Source organism: Trichechus manatus, unplaced genomic scaffold, assembly GCF_000243295.1.
Source record: "Trichechus manatus latirostris isolate Lorelei unplaced genomic scaffold, TriManLat1.0 scaffold00053, whole genome shotgun sequence".
Classification (NCBI taxonomy): Eukaryota; Metazoa; Chordata; class Mammalia; order Sirenia; family Trichechidae; genus Trichechus; species Trichechus manatus.
Genome location: NW_004443989.1, coordinates 5,503,734 through 5,524,795, shown reverse-complemented (window position 1 = coordinate 5,524,795; position 21,062 = coordinate 5,503,734). Strand labels below are relative to the sequence as shown.

Genomic DNA, 21,062 nt, shown 5'->3' with positions numbered 1-21,062 from the left:
ATAGCAATGGGTTTGGTTTTGTTTGAATACCAACCTTGATCATTATTACTTTAAAAAGTATCCACTCTTCTTAGCTTGGGGTATATGCTTCTAACCCTTTTACATGTATAAACATAAACAAACACAGATATATAGCTTTTTGTAATTTTGAAAATAGAAATTGAAGCCTGTTATAAAAATTGTTCCACTACTTGTTTTCACTTAACAACGTATTTTGGGTATCTTTTCTGTATTAGCATGTGTGCATTTATGCTATTGATGAAAATTTACTATTAAATTTTAAATGATAGGAGACAAATGATAAATAAATGATAAGAATAAGGAGACAGTTAAGTGTTCTTTCATCATTGTTTAATTTTTAAGTGTGATAATAGCACTGTGATTATTTTTGTTTTAATCCTTACCTTTTAGACATATACACTGAAATATTTACAGATAAATTATATGATGCCTAGATTAGCTTTAAAATAATTGGAAGGAGACAGGGAGAGGGAGCCTGGGCGTGGGGGGACATAGACGAAACAAGATTGGCCATTAGTTGACAATTAAGCTGGTTGATGAGTACAGTATAAGAGGGTTCATTAGACTATTCTATTTTGGAATATTTTTAAAATTTTCCACAATAAAAATTTTAAAAACATTTTCTCCTCTTAAAATTTATCTACTAAATGACAAAAAGCTGTACTTTTAAAGCACAGCAATTAATTCCTGACTGATTAGACAACAATCAACAAGACTAACCATTCCTAACACCCATCCTTTAAGCAGCACAAGCAAAAAGCAACTTAGCTTGCTCACAGTTTGAATGATGCTATAAAAATCCAAATGCAATAACCAACCCAGAGAAGCAATGTATGTTAAATTTATGGGAACTATTTGTCGACAAGTATAAATTATAAACAATTATAATCATTGCTTTTTTAAAGTTAATGAAGAAATGTTTTCCCTTTTCACTTACATTGGAATTATTGCAGCTGTATGAAAAAAGGAAAACAGTTCTTTTGTCTACATACAGTCAAGAAATCAAGAAGACCATTTCTAGTGTTCTGTTCACCCAGATAGGACACATACAACCTGGAGCACATCACCAAAACTTTGCCATGCTGAAGCCAAGAGAAAGCCTTTGTTATGCCACTGAAGAGGAATACATTTTTGAGTCATTAATTTGTGTTTTGTTTTATGTACACTTCAACAGTTCCAAAAAGGTAGCCAGGCCCTCTCTTGCCCTCGGGCGTAGGCAGGGGTGATACTTAGAGGATATAAAGCAGAAGCTGCTTGAATTCTACACCTCTTTCTGACTCTTGTAACAGCCTAAGCTCACTGAAGAGGTATGGCCAGTATCCTGGAGGCAGAGGGGAGACACAGAGTTTCTTCTAGGAAAGCAAGAGGGTAGAGAAAAATTCTTCTCAATACTGGGAACAGGTCAGAGTTCAGAAGGCCCAGTGAGACACCGAATCTGGCAAACAAGAGTATCTATGTAGTGCATGCAGAGAGGGTGGATGCTGGGCTCCCAGTCCTTTCAAGGATTCCTGACCACCAAATATGGAACAGAAGCAGCAGAGGAGCTGAATCTAAAACGACTGTGCTGGTTAGACAATAGGCATCTCCATATTATCCAGTGAGATCTGATGATCAATGACCAGAGGGACCTTCCCTATGCATTGGCACCATATAAGTTCCAGAAGCTTTGCGCAATATTTATGAAGAGAGCACCAATAATGATTTAGATGTAATGTTCTTCCAGCCCGCAGAATGATGAGATCTTAGATTTGGGTTTAAGTGGATTTAAAGAAGATAAAGATGTGCAGTTGTTTTTACAGATCTGGGTTTGTGGTTGTTAATTCATACAGACTGCTCCATTTAAAAATCAACCATGCCCAAAAAAGTGGCTATAAAAGCAACCTGCATCCATACTGTAATAATAACCATCCTTCACATCTGCACAGCCATGTACATTTGGTGAGGTGTTTTCACATATGCTATCTCATTTGATCCTCACAGAGTTAAGAGGGTTCAGTGGCTCTCGAGTTGTTGAGAGTACATGGGCAGGAGCGAAATGGCTTTATGCAAGAGAGGGTCTTCTCCCAGACATCTGGTCACTAGACATTTCCTTTGCTCACTTGCATGTGTGCGCTCTCATTCTTGTTAGGAACAAGAAGAAAAATTTATTCAACATTTCATTTGAAAACATCTGTGTAAAGTTCTCATTCATAAGATGGGTTTCATAGAACCCAAAGCCAAGGATGAATTCACTTCTTAAGAGGTTGCAATTTAGGCTGCCGCCCAATGGTGGTACTAAGTCATGGCCAAACCTCACTAAACAGAAAAACACAACAAAATAAACATCTCTAGGCACATTTCAGAAGAAGAGATTAAAACACCATGCAATGCCTTCTTACTATCAGAAACAGGTATCTTTCTTTACACAACTCAATACATATAAGCAGTTTATTTAAAGAGTATTCTTTTAGCACAAATATTTAAAGTCAAAGGATTTAACAAGGGTTGGCTCTGAGGGGTAGTATAGAGGAAGTAAAGTTAGTGAGACTAATTTTTCTTCTTTGTACATTTCTATATTTTTGTATTGGTTACAATGAAATATATTACTTTTGTAATATATTGTAATTTTGAAAACCAATAAAGAAGTGTTTGTTCTTTTTCAACCAAAGAAATCTAATATCTAGGTGTTTTTCTTCTTTATCGCAACACATTATTGCTAGTCCCTTTCTCCTTTTATACCTTTCAGGGCTTCAAAAAGAGAATCTTGATGTTTTTCTTTTAACTACTGACTTGTCTCAAAAACCCCTGCCCTGGCTGGTGCATGCCCTTTAGGCCAGGAATTTCCAACTGCTGTAAGAGCATCAGTGAGATAAAGTAGTCTGAAAGGGACTCAGAATGAAGAATTCACTCTCATCAACATATGCCACCTGGTAAGTGTGCAGGGCTGAATGATCCTGCCATTGATCTTTCCAGCATACTGTCAGCATACAGGTAGTAATCTAGGAGAGTGGTTTTTTGGTTCGTTTTCACTTTAAAGTTGCTAAGAGGAAAAATTTCTCCAAAAGGCAAGACGCATTTTGATGTACTGCAAATAACAAATACAAATAGAAAGCTACAAACATATAACTGTCCTTCTATAACAAATCATGGGCTTTTTGTTTTTGTAATGATAGGGCTTATATTCTTAAAGTGGTAGAATATAAGGTACAAACAGTGAGAGTCACTGTCCTTGGCTTGGTTCAAAGTACCAGCAGCTTCCTTTTCAACTACAAACTTTGACTATAACCTGGTCTCTCTCCTTTCCTAGAATTAAGAACTTGTCCTAGGTGTTGAATCTCTCCAGCCCCCTGATCTAAGACCTATCTTTTACTCATCTTTATTAGTAAACACACACATTGCCCTTCACCTTGGGAAAAAGCATCTCCCTAAACTCTGGCTTAATTTCCACAATCATATTTCCCTAATACTTCATTTCTACATTCTTTTTCTTTCTGAGAACCTCCTCTACCCCTCCCAAACGTCTTCCAGGTTTAGACCTGGTGGCTTCATTTACATAAATTGGTGATATTTTTAAATTTATTTTCTTCATAATCCCCATAGCAACTGTATTCTTTACAAACTTCCTCAGAAACTCCAAAGATATCATATCTCTTTTAACTGAACAGAACATTTTGAATAGAATTAAAAAAAAAAAAAAGTGCTTTAACTACTGTTCCACCAGGGCCCCTTTGCATAGAATTAACCAAAAAAACCCCAAACCCATTGCCATCGAGTCAATTCCGACTCAAAGTGACGCTACAGGACAGAGTAGAACTGCCCTATATGGTTTCCAAGGAGCAGCTGGGGGATTCGAACTGCCGACCTTGTGGTTAGCAGCTGTAGCTCTTAACCACTAGCCACCAAGGTTTCCTTCAATAGAATTAGTACCGGAAACTAAGCTGGTTTCATTACCACGCTCTTGCAAGGTCTTTCATTTCTTATTTGTTCTTTGGTAAAAGGATTTTTTTTTTTTAACTGTCAACTCAGCTGGATAGAACTTGTTGGGTATTTTGAGGCTTATAAGTTATTAAAGGATGTCCTGGTGTCACAGTGGTTAAAGTGCTCAGCTGCTAACCGAAATGTCAGTGGTTCGAAACCACCGGCAGCTCCTCTGGAGAGAGATGTGGCAATCTGCTTCCCTACGGATTTATAGCCTTGGAAACCCTATGGGCAGTTCAACTCTGTCCCATAGGGTCACTATGAGTTGGAATGGACTCAATGGCAATGGGTTTGGTTTTTTTTGTTTGGTATAATTTTAGAAGATGCTGTCTCACCCATATTAAAGAGCAGCTCATTAAGTATTTGAGTATATTAAGAACTGCTTTTGCAGCTGTGAAAAGGCTCCAAAAAAAATCCATTGCCATCGAGTTGATTCCAACTCATAGAACTGCCCCATAGGGTTATCAAGGAGCAGTTGGTGAATTCAAACAGCCAACTTTTTGGTTAGCAGCAGAGTTCTTAACACTCAGGTAAGTATAAAACTCATAACTTGCCCTCCTGAACCTGTAATTGTGCTAGTTAACAAGAAAGTAGTATGTAATTAAATACTGAAGCTGCCGAACAGTCCTGTTGGCATCCAGAACAAAAGTGAATCATCATTTTTAGTTAATGCAAGAGGAAGGTGAAATTTGAATTTGGCCTTGAGAGATAGGTAGGATTTGAAAAGGTAGAAAAAGAAAAAGAAAAAAATCATTACATAAATAGAAGTCAATACGAAGATTTAAATAGAGGGTAAATCTGGAATGTTTGGAGGGACAGTGAGTAGATCAGTTTGGTTAGAGGAGAGTAACTTGAGACACACAAGACAGGGCTAGAAAGCTAGGAGATAAGGCTAGAAGGCAGATGTAGAAAGCCTTGACTGTCAGCCTGGGTTTGGATTTTATCTTGTGATAGGATTAACCAGTTAAAATAGGAAATTAAAAAAAATTAGAAACTTTCTCCCTCCCTCTAGTTTTGATTTTCCTTCCTGTTTACCTTCTCTGCTGTCAGCCAAAGTGATCTCAAGAATGACACAATCCTTAGTGTGCAATTTTGTATGTTGCTATTCTTCTGTCTGGAACAGTTCAATAGCTTTGCAGGGGCTCTGGGATAAAATCCTACTGATCCAATATACAGCCGTTAGGATCTGGCTCTAGCTTGCTTCTCTAGATGTATCACTTACACAATATGTCATTCAAACCCCTTTCCGCATGACTGATACACTCCATCACTGCCCCTTGCTCCTTTTCCTTTATTGTCTGGAAAACTCTTAACTCATCTTCAGGTCTGTTTAGATGTCACTTTTTAAGGGAAGGTTCTCCAAGCTCCTCAAATCCAGATTAGGCTCCCTGCCAGAGTTCATCCCTATGACAGCACTTAGGGCCTGTATACTTGTCCATAGAGAGGCAGTTTCTCCAGCACTGAGCAAAGTGCCAGGAGCATAAGAGGTGCTCAAAAATATCTAAACTCAAAAAAAAAAGAAAAAGGCAAGAGGCAGGGAAAATAGGAGTCTATGGCAGCCATAAAGTAATAAAATTTAGCCATAAATTCAGGGATAGGCTTCTGGCTATGGAAAAGAAGGAATGAATGGGACACAGTGAAAAAGAAAGCTGAATGGGAAGTTAACCTGAATTCTGACGGAGCTGACTCAATTTGGTATATATAACTAGGAGGCTCATCTAGCTCAGTGGTTTCCAGGTCTTGGCTGGTCACCAGACTCATCAAGGGAGAGAATCAGGAATTTGTTCATTTTTGATGTTTTAATTTCCCTTGGTCATTCTAACTGCTGGCTGATGCTTGAAAATTACTTATCTGAATGTCCTGTATGGCAACTTCCAGCACTAATGTTCTGATTTAACCAAGATATCCAAGAACAAGTAATTGATAGGACTTGATAAATAACTGAATACAAGAGCAGAAGGAATGTATTACACTACTTAGATTTTTGGGCTGGATGACCTGGAGTCACAATCTTCGTATAACAGGCAGCCAATAAATACTTGCCTAATGAGTGAAAGAGGGAAGGAAGAGGGAGCACATTTTCTGAGAAGATAGATTTGATATTAGACATGTATTCTAATTACTTGTACTCTAGGGCTGTCTCAACAGAACTCTCCTCCTTCCCGCCTTAAGTAAAAATTTATCATTGGTGTTGCTGTTTTGACTATTATGATTCTCTCTTCTTTGAGTAACAGCACCCAACTTCTCTTTAAGGAATCACCTTTCCCCCACTGTGTGCAATCCTGCTCATACTATAAATCTGATCTTGCCCTCCCTTAGCTAAGACTCAACTCTCTCCTGGACTTAGAAAATTTAAGCAGAGAAGAGTCCTTGGGTGGTAGAAACAGTTAATATGTTAAGCTGCTAAATGAAAGGTTGGCGTCCACCCAGAGGCGCCTTGGAAGAAAGGTTGGAGATCTACATCCGAAAAATCAGCCATTGAAAACCCCCGTGGAGCACAGTTCTATTTTGACATACATGGAGTTGCCATGAGCCAGAGTTGACTTGATGGCAAATGGTTAAGGTTACCAGTTATCATTTAGTCCATTCCAACTCATGGTGACCCCATATAGATTGCCAGGCTTTTCTTCTGAGGTACCTCTGGGTGGACTCGAACCCACAACCTCTCAACTTGGCCTTGTTCTCAGGCCTTCTCATCAATTCATGAGGGACTTGATTTTTATTTATTTTTCTAATAAATTCTTTTTTTTTATTTAATAAGCCACTGTTGGTTTCTGGTACTTGAAAGGAAAACAAGAAGTAATACCTAATATACCACCTTTATGGTCTCATTGCATAAAAGAGTTCCTTCCTCTCCCCATCCCAGACTCCTTTCCTACTCTACTCTCTGCACTGGGAAGGCATTAAATTAATCCTGTCAAAAAAAAAAAAAAGTGCGAGCCCCACATGTGATTTGAAATTTTCTAGCAGCCACATTAAAAAAAAAAAAAAAAAGTAAAAAGAAACAGGTGAAATTAATTTTAATACTGTTTTATTTAAACCAACATATCCAAACTATTGTAATTCAACATATAAACGATATGAAAAAATATTAGAGTTTACATTTTATTTTTCATTCTTAGTCTTTCATACCTAGTGTGTATTTTACACCTTACAGTACATCTCAATTTGGATGCTAAATTTTCAACAGTTAAAGTGAAAAAAAAGTCCTTCCAAAATAATAAAGCTATGTATAACAGAAAAATATTTTATACTGTTTTAAAATTTTAAATTAACAAAAATTTAAAATTCAGTTCCTCAGTCCCATTTCAAGTGCTTAATATCCACACTTGGCTAGTGGCTACTGCACTGGGCAGCAGTCTTAAATATGATCTACTCCAAGACTGAAGAGACTTGGGAAACCTTTCCTTGAGGGATTCAATAGACGGCAGGTATTGGAGGCTTTCACACTTCCAACAACTTCCATTATGAAAGGACTCAGAATTGTGTGAAGACCTATTAGAAATATTTTTTCCCTTGGCCGTATAACTGAAGCAAGTTAACACATTATTGAGTGTGACACCTATCCTTTCTGTTCTATAATTCAGTAACACAGAGATCAAGGAGTTATCTTCTCTGTCAGGGAATTTAATTTAAAGGCTATTACACTATTACTCTTAAGTCATTTCTTACTTATTACATTTTCATGAGTGAACAGAGACTTTGGAGCTTAGTTTTAACATAAGTATTTTCACTGTCATATAAAATGTATAAATTTGAATGGCAGGTTGAAGAGTTTGACCTTTATCCCTCAGGCAAAAATGAGCTATTATAAGTTCTGGAGCAAGTGAGTGATATGATAAAATCAATGTTTCAGGAAAATGAATCAGAATCTAGTGTGCAGGCAGACTGGTAACAACAGAGGTCCATAGGGAGGGTGTGGAGCTTCTAGCATCCTTAGCTGTTTCATGCATGTTCTTCTGTTGGGAACGCCATTTTCCTCTTTAGGAGGTGACAAGACATATGCTCATCCTTCAAAAACAAGTTCACAGTCACCTTAGTTTTCTGGATGCAGACTGCAGACTGAGTTACTTCTTTACTTCTGCTTCCATAGCACTTCCTTCAAAATCCTGAAGAGAACCTACAAGGCCCTGCCTGATCCAGCCCCAGCCTTTCTCTCCAGTCCCGCGTTCTGTGGAGTGCCCTTTCCATCTCTCCACTCCAGACAAACACTCTTCTCTATTCCGTGGGCTGAATAAGCCCCTCCTGGCCTCAGAGCAGGAGTCCCTGGGTGGTGCAAATTGTTAAGCAGGCTGTAGCTGAAAGATTAGCGGTTCAAAGCCACCCAGAGGTGCCTGAGAAGGCAGGCCTAGTGATGTGCATCCAAGAGGTCACAGCCTTGAAAACCTTATGAAGCACAGTTCTACTCTGCAACACACAGGGTTGCCATGAGTCCAAATCAACTCAAAGAAAGGCAATTGGTTTAATTTTGGTTTGTCCTCAGGGCCTTCTTACACACAATTATTCAGGATTGAAAGGCCTTTCCCTAGGCTAATTCATCTCCTTTCAGATCTCAGCTTAAACGTCATTCTTTAGGGGAGTCCTTCCCTTTCCCAGGCCAGAATGATTAGGTGCCCTTGCTATACCCTCACACTGCACCCCAAACCTTTCTTATAAGGCTCTTATCACAATTGTAATCTATAGCTAATTATGAGATTGACCTCTGTTGTTCAAACTCGATAAACTCCATGACAACGGGAACTGTCTTGTTCTCATTTCAGGACCTTGCAGTTCCTAGTCTCTCTTTTTAGAACACTCTATCTCCAACTCTTCATACACCTTTTTTTTTTTTTCTTAACTGTCAAGCCTTAGCACTAACATTTGACAAGGACCATCCCAGATGAGCTCATCTAAAGTAACCCTAAAAGTCACTCAATCACAGCACCCTATTCCATGGCAGTCACCACTTATTAACATCCAGAATGTCAGCTCCAGGAAAGAGAGGTCATGTGCTTTTACTCACTATTGTACCTCAGAGATCAGCACAATGTCTGACACACTGTTATGAATGAATGCGGTTTGGTATCCACTTACCAAATTAGATTGAGTTTACTTACTCCACTTAGGGAACCTGCAAGTCAGAGCCATATTTTTATCAACTACATTCAAAAAACTATTTAAATCTCAGCTCTAACACTTCTTAGCTGTGTGGCCTTGGGCAAATCCCTTAACCTCTGTGGGCCTCAGGTTCCCTAACTATATCATGATGATAATATCTTCTTCAGAGTTCTTGAGGATCCAACACACACACACACACAAAAAGTACCCAACACAAGAGTACGGCATATAGTGCATGCTATTTGCTGAAATGCTATTAGGTTGGGTGATGTTTTCCAAAGTGTGGGACCTGTCAATAGTGTGAAAAATGCCTTTAGGTGGTACACAGAGGATTAAATAAGAGCGTTATAACTGTTGTTTTTAAGTGCCCAGTTAATTTCAACTCATAGCGGCCTTACAGGACAGAATAAAACTGCCCCATAGAGTTCCCTAGTCTGTGATCTTTACGGAAGCAGTCTGCCAGGCCTTTCCTCCACAGAGCAGGTGGGTGGGTTCGAATCACCATCCTTTAGGTTAGCAAAAGGTCAGCAGCCAAGCGGTTAACCTTTCCACCACTGGGCTCTTTCACATTGTAACTATCCCTTTTCAATGTTGTTACGATTCTTTAGATGAAAACCAGTCTTCTTGTGCTCATAAGTCTAACATCTATCATCTTCCCTATCTCTTGTTATTGCTCTTTAGCAAAGAGTAAGCTTAAGTAGAACGACAACAGTTAATAGGCGAATAACATTGTTTTTCATCTTCTTTGCATAGTGGTTAAGAGCCATTCTGAAACCAGACTGCCTTGGTGTACACCCACCTCCCTCACTCAGTGACTTCAGACTATTTAATGATCTTCCCGACACCTCAGTTTACCCAACTGCAACACGGGGATGATGACATCCACCGCACGGGGTTAGTGTGAACGTAATATGAACTATTAGACGGAAAGCGGTCCAGAACATAGTAAGCCTACGATCCGTGTTAAATAAACAACGGTCCAGGACGTAGGGCAGTGAGGAGTCCCTGAGGCAGGCAGCCCTGGGACCCTGAGGAACGCACCCTTCACCCGCGTGTAGGAACCTCAGCGGCAAGCCAGGCTCTCTCGGGCCTCCTCCGATTTCGGGCACTTTGGCGTCTCCCCACGAGATTTAACCCGCTCTCACTCCCTCGTCGTCCGCCAACACAGCTTCTTCAGGAGATGAGCGCTCCACAAAAAGACTAGCAAAGACCCGGACTGCGCCGGAAGGCGAGAAACGGGGCGGAGCCATGGGGCGGGTGTCGCCGCATTACGTAAGACGCTGCCACGCACGCAGCAGCACGGAGCCCGGCGCCGGGAGGGAGCCAGCATGGCGGCCGAACACAAGACCAAGTTGTCCAAGAATCTGCTGCGCATGAAGGTGCGGGGACTCGGGGCGGGCTGGGCTGTAGGGGCACCTAGTCCTCCGGGCCTGGCTGGGGCTGAGGCGGCGAGCGTACAAGCGGTGCAGGCGAGGCCTCGGAGGACCCCCAGCTCTCGCGTTCATTCATTCGCTGAGCGCCAGCTCCGTGTTAGGCGCCGGAAACCAGGTTGTGAATGAGGCAGACTGATGAAGCACTCGGTCAGATACCAGAGGCAGACGCTTAAACAACCAGAATACAGCGTGCTAAGGGTAGTGACGGTGGAAACATCCGAAGCCGGGGAACTTTCTTGGGCTTCTTGCGGGAAGTGGCCCTTAAGTAGAGAAACTGAAGGGGTAAGCAGACGGTGGTGAGCATAGGGTCCTAAGCGGAGGGAAAGGCATGCATCTTAACCCAAGAATTTCAAAGTGGAAAAAACAGCAAGGGTAGATAAAATGTATACAGAAATCAAGATAGGGAAGACAACTAGGACTTAAAAAATAATAATAGTGAGCATTTATATTCCTTACTATGTGCCAGACACTATCCTAAGTGCTTTTTATAAACCCATTTAATCCTCATAATAACCCATTGAGATGGTAAAGTTGTCATTATCCCTCGTTTACAGCTGAGGCAAATGAAACATAGAAGTAAGTAACTTCCCCAAAGTTGCATAGCTAATAAGTAGTGTACACAGGACACAAACTCGGGCAGTCTGGCTCCAGAACCCCTGTTTAAGTCAGTGAACTTCTTATCACTGAATACTGCTTATTGATATCTTGTTACTAAACACTACTTATTAATAGATGGGTACCTGCATGTCTCAAATCGTTAAGCACTCAGCTACTAATTGAAAGGTTGGCAGTTCGAACTCACCCAGAGGCACTTGTGAAGACAAGCCTGGTGATCTGCTTCCAAAAGGTCACAGTCTTGAAAACCCTATGGAGCAGTTCTACTGTGCACACATGGGGTCACCATGAGTCGGAATCAACTCGATGGCAACTAACAACAACAAGATTTCAGAGAAGTTGAATGCATTGAGAGCAAAGATTGAAAACATTTTAGCATTTGTTTTAGTTCTTAGAATAGGCCAAATGAATATGTGCTAGGTAATTAGGGCTCAGATCAAAGATAGGACCCTGAAGTTAGAAAGGAAGAAATTATTTTAAGAAAAAATTATCCATTCCCACCCAAATGGTTGGGGTTGGAGACTTAACTGAACATTGGAAGCAAAGGAAAGGGGGGGAAATTACCCAGGTTTTCAATTGGATTAGCAGTTTTGATTATTGATAAAAAGCAATTTACTGACAGGATTGCAGGAGATACTTTACATAGAGTATCCTGTGAGAATAAATGGAGCAGCTATAGACCTAGGATCCAAAGTTCAGCCAAAGCTAAGTATGGAGCAAAGATGAGAGGGTTGAGGAGTTAATACTTACTCATTTGTTTTTAGATGTACCTGAACTCCTCTGACTTGGTCAGCTTTTGGCGACTGGGAATGTAAAAATGGTGCAGGGCGTTGGACCTCCTAGTCTAACTTCACAAGGGGAGAGGAGAATCGTTGTCAACATTGATAGCCCAATGCTGATTGCTGTGAGATGGAGATCATACATACCTCCACCGTTCAACCTTTTTACCAATTCTGACACCAGCTATCCCTCCCACAGCACTCTGCTTTCTGCTTGATAATTCATTGCAGCGGTCACACAGAACTCACAGTTATGGGGTTTATTAGGGAAGTAACAGGTTACAATTCAGGATCAGGAACAACTCAGGCTGTCCTTTGGTCAGGACAGCTTCTCAGCTATGCTTGCAGGTAGGCCTCTCCCTCAGCCTCTGGGCCTGATCTCTTCCCTTCTCAGTCAGGTGTTATAAAGCTCTTTAGCGCTGCTAATAAGTTCCCAGAAGCACCCCACTCTGTCAGGAAATCTCCTGCCTGAAGACACTCAGCTCTCTAGCTCCGTGGGTTGGTAAGCCTAGCTCTGCTGACCCCACTCCACCAGGAAGCATCCTGCCCAAAGGCGCCCGGCTTCCTCACTCCATGAGTCAGCACAACCACCGTAGCTGCCTTGCTCTGTGGGCTTTAGCCTACCATGCCATCTCATGCCAGTCTCCTGCCGCCATTTCTCTGCCACTGCTTCTTGCCATCTCACACTGTCTCCGGTATTACAGCTTTCTGTCCCTCTCTGTCTCCTGGGTCTAGGAAGTTCTCAGTGCAAGAACCCTGGGTCCAAAGGGCATTCACCACTCCCAGCTCTTCTTGGTGGTAGTGAGGTTCCCTCTCTGCTGTGGGATTGGCTGTCTTTTAAGCCTAGCAGGATGGCAAAACAGACCAGTCCCCTCATTAGGGTTGCATACAACTTATTTGTATGGTCCCACTCCCACAAGAGTACCATGCACCTTATTTGCATAGTCCCACCCAGTCATTCGGTGGTCATTACAAGACCATGCATGGCTGCAAGGGCCATATTAAGTAGTTCACTGTACCACAGGGGGTGATCCTAATGGGAAATATGTGGGCAGAAGGTAATAGAGAGGGCACCTGCTTTCTGATTTTAGCTTATTTGAACTCTTAAGGCAAGGATTGGTGGATTTTTTTCTGTAAAAGGCTTACCCCATTGCCATCGAGTCAATTCCAACTCATAGTGACCCTATGGGACAGTCGAACTGCCCCGTAGGGTTTCCAAAGCTGTAATCTTCGCAGAAGCAGACTGGTATGGATCAGCTGGTGGGTTTGAACTGCTGACCTTTTTGTTATCTGCCGAGCACTTAACCACTGTGCCACGAGTGTTCCTTTGTAAAAGGCTAGATAGTAAATATTTTAGGCTTGTGAGCCATACTGTCTGCCACAATTTTGTAACTCACGACCAAATGAGTGTGACTATTTTCCAGTAAAACTTTATTTGCAAAAACAGATGGCTGCCCAAGGACTGTACTTTGCTGATGCTTGCTTTAGGCCCTCAGTTTTGAAGGAGAGAGACTGTATCACTAGCTTGTAATAGAGTGTGTTCTTAGATGCTATAGAGTCAAGAGAATTGAATTACTGCTTAAGTCTGGAGTTGTTTGATTCATAGTAACAGGTTTTCTATCCTGTCCGTATGTAAAGAATGTATATATGGCTATTTTTTATTTTGTAATTTATTTTTTTGTTGTTGTTGAATATATGGCTATTATTTATACCATAGCTACTCATAGTGACCCTATAGGACAGAGCAGAACTGCCCCATACGGTTTCCAAGGAGCACCTTCCTAGTGGATTTGAACTGCCAACCTTTTGGTTAACAGCCATAGCTCTTAACCACTATGCCACCAGGGTTTCCAAAAATAGGACATAAAAAAGCGGTTGGGCAGAATTGATGAGTTTCATCACCAGGAATAAGAGTAATGAAATGAGGCATCTCTGTTTATAGAATAACCACCCAAAGAAGGGAGTCTGGGAAAATAAGACAAGTCTAGCCTCATTTACATTCTGAGAACCTTTATTGAACTCTTTTAGCATACCAGCTGCTGTCTAAGTACCAATAATACAAGATGACTAAGAGACATGATCTGCTGTTTAGATTCTCAGTCTTTTGGGAAACATAGAAGATGAGGAAGCCACTGTTTCTAGCGCTATATTAAAAGCAGGGAGACATGCTTATACCTAGTCAAAGGTCAGTCAGGGCAGACTCAACAGAGGACATGGGCTCTGGGCCTTGAAGAGTGACTCTTTTGCCAGCCAGAGAATGGAAAAAAGATGAGTAGCAAAGACAAAAGGACTCGGAAGTTCCAGGTTTGCATTCTATAAACTGCAAGTTCTTTTCCTGTGGTAAGGATATAGACACAGAGGTAAGGTGGATAAGGACTACAAAACAATGTAGATATTTTGCAGACTTTTTTCGTTTTTAAAATAATGATAGATTCACAGAAGTTGCAAAAAAAAAAAAAAAAATGCACAGGGAGGTCTTCTGTACCCTTCATCCAGCCTCCCAGTGTTAAAATCTTTCATAACTATAGTACTGTATTGAAACCAGGTACAATCCACAGAGCCTACTCAGATCTCACCGGTTTTTCGTGTACTCATTTTTGTGTGTATTTTATCACGTGTAGATTTGTGTAACCACTGCCACATTCACCACGTTCAATCATCACCAAGATCTCCCACCCTCCTTCCCTCACAGTCCCTAATCCCAAACAACCACTAATTTGTTCTCTATAATTTAGTCATTTCAAGAATGTTATATAAATGGAATCATACAGTATGTAACCTTTTCAAATTGGCTATTTTCACTCGGCATAGTTCCCTGGAGATCCACTCGCTTTGTTGAGTGTGTCAGTAGTTTATTCCTTTTCATGACTATGTAGTATTTGTAGTATGGATATCTTATGGATGTACCAGTTTGTTTAACTGTTCACCTGTTAAGGACGTTTGGGTTGTTTCTAGTTTTGGGCTGTTACAATTAGAGCTGCTAGAAACATTCATTTACAAGTGTCTGTGTGAGTGTAAGTTTTCATTTGTCTGCAATAAATACCCAAAAGGGCAATGGCTGGGTCGTGTGGCGGTTGCGTGTTTAGTTTTATCAGAACGCCAAGCTGTCCTCCAGAGCGACTAGGCCATTTTACAGTCTCACCGGCATCATAGGAATGATTGAGTTTCTCCACATCCTCACTGACATTTGGCATATCACTACATTTTATCTGTTAACTTTTTTAAGTTTTTCAACTTCTGCCATATCCCTTAGTAATCAGTGGAAAAGCTCTTATGCCTAAAATGTCTTGTGTTTCCCTTTGGGAAAGCTGGAGTGGAGGGAGGAGTCTAGAGAAGAGAAAGAAATGGGGATATATGGAAGCCCAGTGGAACTCCAGACCTAACTGCTGGGAGACTCCTGGGTAGTTTCTGCCTTTATTTTTTCCAATACTGATACATTATCATTTTGCTGTGATTAACCTTTGGTTTGCTCGCCTGTCCCCTGAGGGCATAGAGCTGTTGTCTGTGCTATGGAGAGACTAGCAGCAGGACTGTGCTTTTTTCCTCTGACATATTTTGAGTTGAGCTACTGCAGATTTGAGAAGACAAAGCAGCAGAAGAGTACATCAGCATTTCAGAGGATAGTGAAGAACAGACCAGCAGGTAGCCTTTTCTCAGTTCATACTTATAAAGCTCTTACTATATATCAGTCAGGAGCCCTGGTGGCACAGTGGTTAAGCGCTTGGCTGCTAACTGAAAGGTCTGTGGTTTGAACCTGCCAGCCACTCTGCAGGAGAAGGATGTGGCAGTCTGCTCCCCAAAAGATTTACAGCCTTGGAGACACTGTGGCAGTTCTGCTCTGTCCTGTAGGGTCAGTATGAGTTGGAATTGACTCCACGGCAATAGGGTTATGTATCATTCATGTTACTGGAGCTGGGGATGGAAATGAGGAGACACAATCCCTCCCCTAAAGGTCTCCAGCAGAGACAGTTGCTCAAGAAGTGAGAAGGTAGTGAGACTGTTTGAGGGTGCCGTGGGAGCATTGAGGAGAGAGCACTGATTTGCTTCAGCTGTCAGGGCCAGCTTCACAGCTTCCTGTATCTGTGTCAGAAGGGCTAGCTCGCCAGGCGGAAGGGGCCAAGAAGGAGCTTCCAGACCAGCATGAGCAAGTGCAAAGGCCAGTGGGCTCCAGGGCTCAGCAAGAGATTCAGCAAGCACTGAGTTGCTCTATCCACTTTCACCTTTTTCACGACCTGGTTTCTGCCACCGCTCACTTTGTCTTTCTCCCAGGCGGTCTTCCTGCCTTTCCTACCATTTTCTTTTCTTCCTCAGCTCATCAGTCTTTAGTCTTAGTCCTTCTTCACAGGCCATTATGTAAAATTAAAATAGTGTGATACAGTAAAACCTGTGAAAACCAGAACCTGTGTAAGGCGGAATTGTATCAGTGAAGGAAAACTCAAATATTTTCCACTGAAACGAGTGATAGAAAAATGGTAAGACTGCACCCTATCAAAGGCAGAAAACTTGTGAAAACTTGTGAACCCTGACAAAAAAGGCAGTCCCGCCGAGTTCCAACTCTCACAGGTTTCACTATATTTATTGAATAGTTTTATGTTGCCTGTTTCATTAAATTAGAAAAAAACTAAAATCTGTTAAGGACTTTTAAAGTTTTTGAAAAAAGGTAGACATTTTGCCTTATCATGTACTGTCTTAGGCTGGGCTCTCTAGAGAAGTAAAACCAGTGAAATGTCCATATATATGTGTATATATATGTATATAGAGAGAGAGATTTATATCAAGGAAATGGCTCATGTGGTTGTAGAGGCTAGAAAGTCCCAGGTCCATGGGTCAGGCTAGAGGCTTCTCCTGACTCACATAGCTACAGGGGCTGGCGAACCCAAGATCCAGACCATGGAGGCTGGCGAATCCCAAGATCGGCAGGCAAGCTGCTACCTCAAGTCCCAAGAATCGGAGGTCAGATGAACAGGAGCCGGGTGCAGGATCCAGAGCAAGCAAAAAGCCCATGAGCCTTGCCAGAGAGTCCACTTATATTGGATGCAGGCCACACCCCCAAGGAAACTCCCTTTCAACTGATTGGCTACTTACAGCAGATCCCATCATGGAGGTGATCACATATCAGAGCTCGTCATGGTGGTGATTACATCATTATACAACTGCCAAACTGCATCATAACTGCCAAACCACTGAGAATCATAGCCCAGGCAAGTTGACAGACAACCTTAACAATCACAGTCCACCTCTTGTCGACTTGCACCTGTACACATCTCCTTAAACCATACATAATCTCTGAATAAAGACAATTATAAAGTCATACTTGCACCTAACATGATACAACTAACACACGTACAACCAAAAATGCACTAGCCTTGTTTACATCTTATATTTTATAAATGATGAAAACAAAAATATTTGATGCACACATACAAGGAAGAAATACCCGTAACAATTACAGTCCCCATTTCTGCCACTGGTCATGTAGTTGTAACTGGTATTAGAACTACCTTCTTCCACCCCTGATTCCATATTCCCTTTGTCCTCGGCAAGCATCTCAGCTGGTCATGGTTCTTTGCCTGGTGGGGTGACCCAGACGTTCATTCCTGAAGGGTCTGGGCCATTAGTAGTCATGTCAGAATTGAGTTGCTATAGTTTTCCATTGACTTTAGTCTCAGGGTATGGTAGTACTAAGAGACATCCTGAGGGATCTCCTGCATTCCAGGCATACTCTTCTTTACGTCCATTATTTAATATCACTGCGATTTCCTTTTGGTAATCAGGGTCAGTCACACCAGCCAGTATGGTAACTCCTTTCTTTGCCTGTTGATATGAGGCATAAGGAGCACAAAGTGGCCAGGTGGCATTCTTAACTGCCAGTTCAATGATATCAGTGATGTATCTCCAGGTGAGAGCATTCGTCCCTTTGTAACTAAGACCACTAGACCCACAGAGCATAGTGTCACAAGGACAGGAAGCAAAAATCTTGCAAGTGGGTCACTAGGGTTAATAGTGAGTGGTGCCACTCCCATTTCCACCCCTTGATTCCTGGATCCATGAATCCTGGCCATGGGAGAAACAGCACCATATAGTGCATGCTGGATTAGAGCATATACAGCCTCCTGGAGAACATTACCCCAGCCCTGCAAGGTATTGCCACCTAGCTGGTGCCATAATTGTGTCTTTAGAAGGCCATTCCATTGTTCTGTCAAGCCAACTGCTTCAGGATGATGGGGAACATGGTAAGAGCAGTGAATTCCATGAGCATGGGCCCATTGCTGCACTTCATTTGCTGTGAAGTGAGTCTCTTGATCCAAGGCGATGCTGTGTGGGATACCATGATGGTCGATAAGGCATTCTGTGAGTCCACGGATGATAGTTTTGGCAGAAACATTGCGTGCAGGGAAGACAAATCCATATCCAGAGTAAGTGCCTATTCCAGTAAGAACAAAATGCTGCCCTTTCCATGATGGAAGCAGTCCAGTATAATCAGCCTGCCACCAGGTTGTTAGCTGATCATCTCAAGGAATGGGCCATACTGGGGACTCTGTTGGTCTGGCAGATTGGGCACTCAACAGTGGTTGTAGCCAATTCAGCCTTGCTTGGTGGAAGTTCGTGTTGCTGAGCCTATGCATAACCTCTGTCCCTGCCACCATGGCCACTTTGTTCATGAGCCCATTGAGCAATGATGGGAGTGACTGGGGAAAGGGGATGACTGGTTTCCACAGAACACATCATCCTATTCACTTGACTGTAAAAATCCTCCTCTGCTGAGGTCACTGTTTGGTGAGCATTCACATGAGACAAAAATATCTTCACTTCTGTGACCCATTCAGAGAGGTCTATCCACATACCTTTTCCCTATACCAGTGCATGGATTGAATTGTGTCCCCCCAAAACAAGAGTATCAATTTAGCTAGGCCACGATTCCCAGTATTGTGTGATTGTCCGCCATTTTGTCATCTGATGTGATTTTCCTGTGTGTTGTAAATCCTGCCTCTATGATGTTAATGAGGCAGGATAAGAGGCAGTTATGTTAATGAGGCAGGACAGAGCTGAAGCCCAGGGCTGAGGGGCCTCCACCCAGAATCAGGAGAGTGTGGCCAACACTCAAAGTCTGGAGGGCAGGGCCCTTGCCTAAATGGTCTCAGAGAACATAGGTTTATTTTCAAGCCTTGAGAGCTAATGTAATGTGTACTGCTGACTTGCTTGGTGCCTATTATCCCTTCTTTCCCTCCAGTTTCTCCCATTTGTAACGAAATGTCTAGCTTGTACCTGTTCCACCATTGTACGTTAGAAGCAGATAACTTGTATTCTGGATTTCACAGATGAAGAGGAATTTTGCAGAAGATGAGATTTCGGACTTGGAGTTGATTTAAGACTTTTGAGATGATACGTGAATTTGTTTTACAGGTGGCAAGGACATAAATTTTGAGGGGGCCAAGGATGGAATTTATGGATTAAATCATATCCTCCAAAAATGTGTATCACCTTGGCTAGGCCATGATTCCCAGTATTGTGTGGTTGTCCACCGTTTTGTGATCTGTTGTGCTTATCCTATATGTTGTAAATCCTAACCTCTATGATGTTAATGAGGCAGGATAAGAGGCAGTTATGTTAATGAGGCAGGACTCAATCTACAGGATTAGGTTGTATCTTGAGTCAGTCTCTTTTGAGCTATAAAAGAGAGAAGCGAGCAGAGAGGCAGGAGGACCTCATACCACCAAGAAAGTAGAACCAGGAGCAGAGCACATGCTTTGGACCCAGGGTCCCTATGCTGAGAATCTCCTAGACCAGGGGAAGATTGACGGCAAAGACCTTCCCACAGAGCCAACAGAGAGAAAAAGCCTTCCCCTGGAGCTGGCACCCTGAATTTGGACTTCTAGATTCCTAGACTGTGAGAGAATGCATTTCTCTTTGTTAAAGCCATCCACTTGCGGTGTTTCTGTTATAGCAGCCTAGGTAACTAAGACGCGTGCTCTGGCATGCTCTGTCATATTCTAGTTTGGCATTGTCAAAGGGAGAGCTGGACTGTTTGATCATTCACCCCTGCTGTCAATCATGAGATGGAACTCCTGGGAAAATGAGGGAGGTCAGGTAGAAGAATAAAGTTGTTTGAATTTTCTGCAACTCTAGATTGGGAAAATTAGTTACTGACACTTGTTTTGTATTTGCAGTTCATGCAAAGGGGACTAGACTCGGAAACCAAGCAGCAGCTAGAAGAGGAAGAAAAGAAGATCATCAGCGAAGAGCACTGGTACTTGGATTTGCCAGAGCTTAAAGAGAAAGAGTTAAGTTTGTTAGAATTTCTATTGATGACACTTTGGGCAGTCAGCAGGAAATTCTTGTGAATGCAATTCATCATTCCTGTGATATAAAGCCCATTAAATAGTTATCTATTCAGCTTCTTGAGTTAGCCTGGCAAATAGTTTTCTAAAATTATTAAACCTATGGAAGCTCTACCTGGCTTACACATCTTTATCGATCCCCAGCCATCATTTACATCATTGTCCTTTTTTGACACTGAATAAAAGAATCTAGCCCATATGTCTCTGTTAGTCACAGGGGACCTTTTAATGAGAAACTGTAATTTGCTCTTTTATCATATTAACTTCCAGAGATTAGGCATGCACTTCAGGCATCTCCTGTTTTGTTTCAGTAGCTGAAAGCTCTTCATTAGATACAGTTGCTTAAGGGCAGGTCAGGAGTTTTGTTTCTTTTTATTCTTTCTTTCTTTTTTTTTTTAAATTGTTACTATCTTTAATACTAATGATATTAGCTAGCGTTTCCTGACCCTTAACAGTTAAGCGGTTAAGCACTCGGCTGCTGACTGAAAGGTTGGGAGTTTGAAACCACCCGGCGGCTCCAATGGAAAAATACGGCAGTCTGCTTCCGTAAAGATTACAGCCAAGAAGACTCTCTCTATGGATTCTTGCAGCCTATTAAATTTGGCATTATGTTCTTAAATAACTTTTATAAGTTCCACTACTACTGTGTCTGTATGTTCCCTGGCTGTTCCTGCATTCTGTCGAGTTTCCTTTCTTATTTCTAGAAGAGTTCTGTATATTAATCTTTTGTATTCTGCCTCTGGTAATTCCAAGAAGTTCTCTTCCTCCAGAGAATTTATCAATTCTTTATTTTGGGAGCTTGCTGAAGCCGCCATGGACTG

General features: G+C 41.8%; 1 protein-coding gene across 1 annotated transcript in view; it reads left to right on the top strand.

Annotated features, from left to right (window-relative positions):
* Positions 1–10,364: 10,364 nt before the first annotated feature.
* MPHOSPH6 (M-phase phosphoprotein 6) overlaps positions 10,365–21,062 on the top strand; it is a 22,703-nt gene continuing 12,005 nt past the window's right edge. Inside the window, exons 1-2 of the mRNA XM_004377720.2 lie at positions 10,365–10,454; positions 20,071–20,183. Coding sequence (XP_004377777.1) covers positions 10,404–10,454; positions 20,071–20,183 — 164 coding nt within the window. The 5' untranslated portion in view covers positions 10,365–10,403. The remainder of the gene's footprint in view (positions 10,455–20,070; positions 20,184–21,062) is intronic.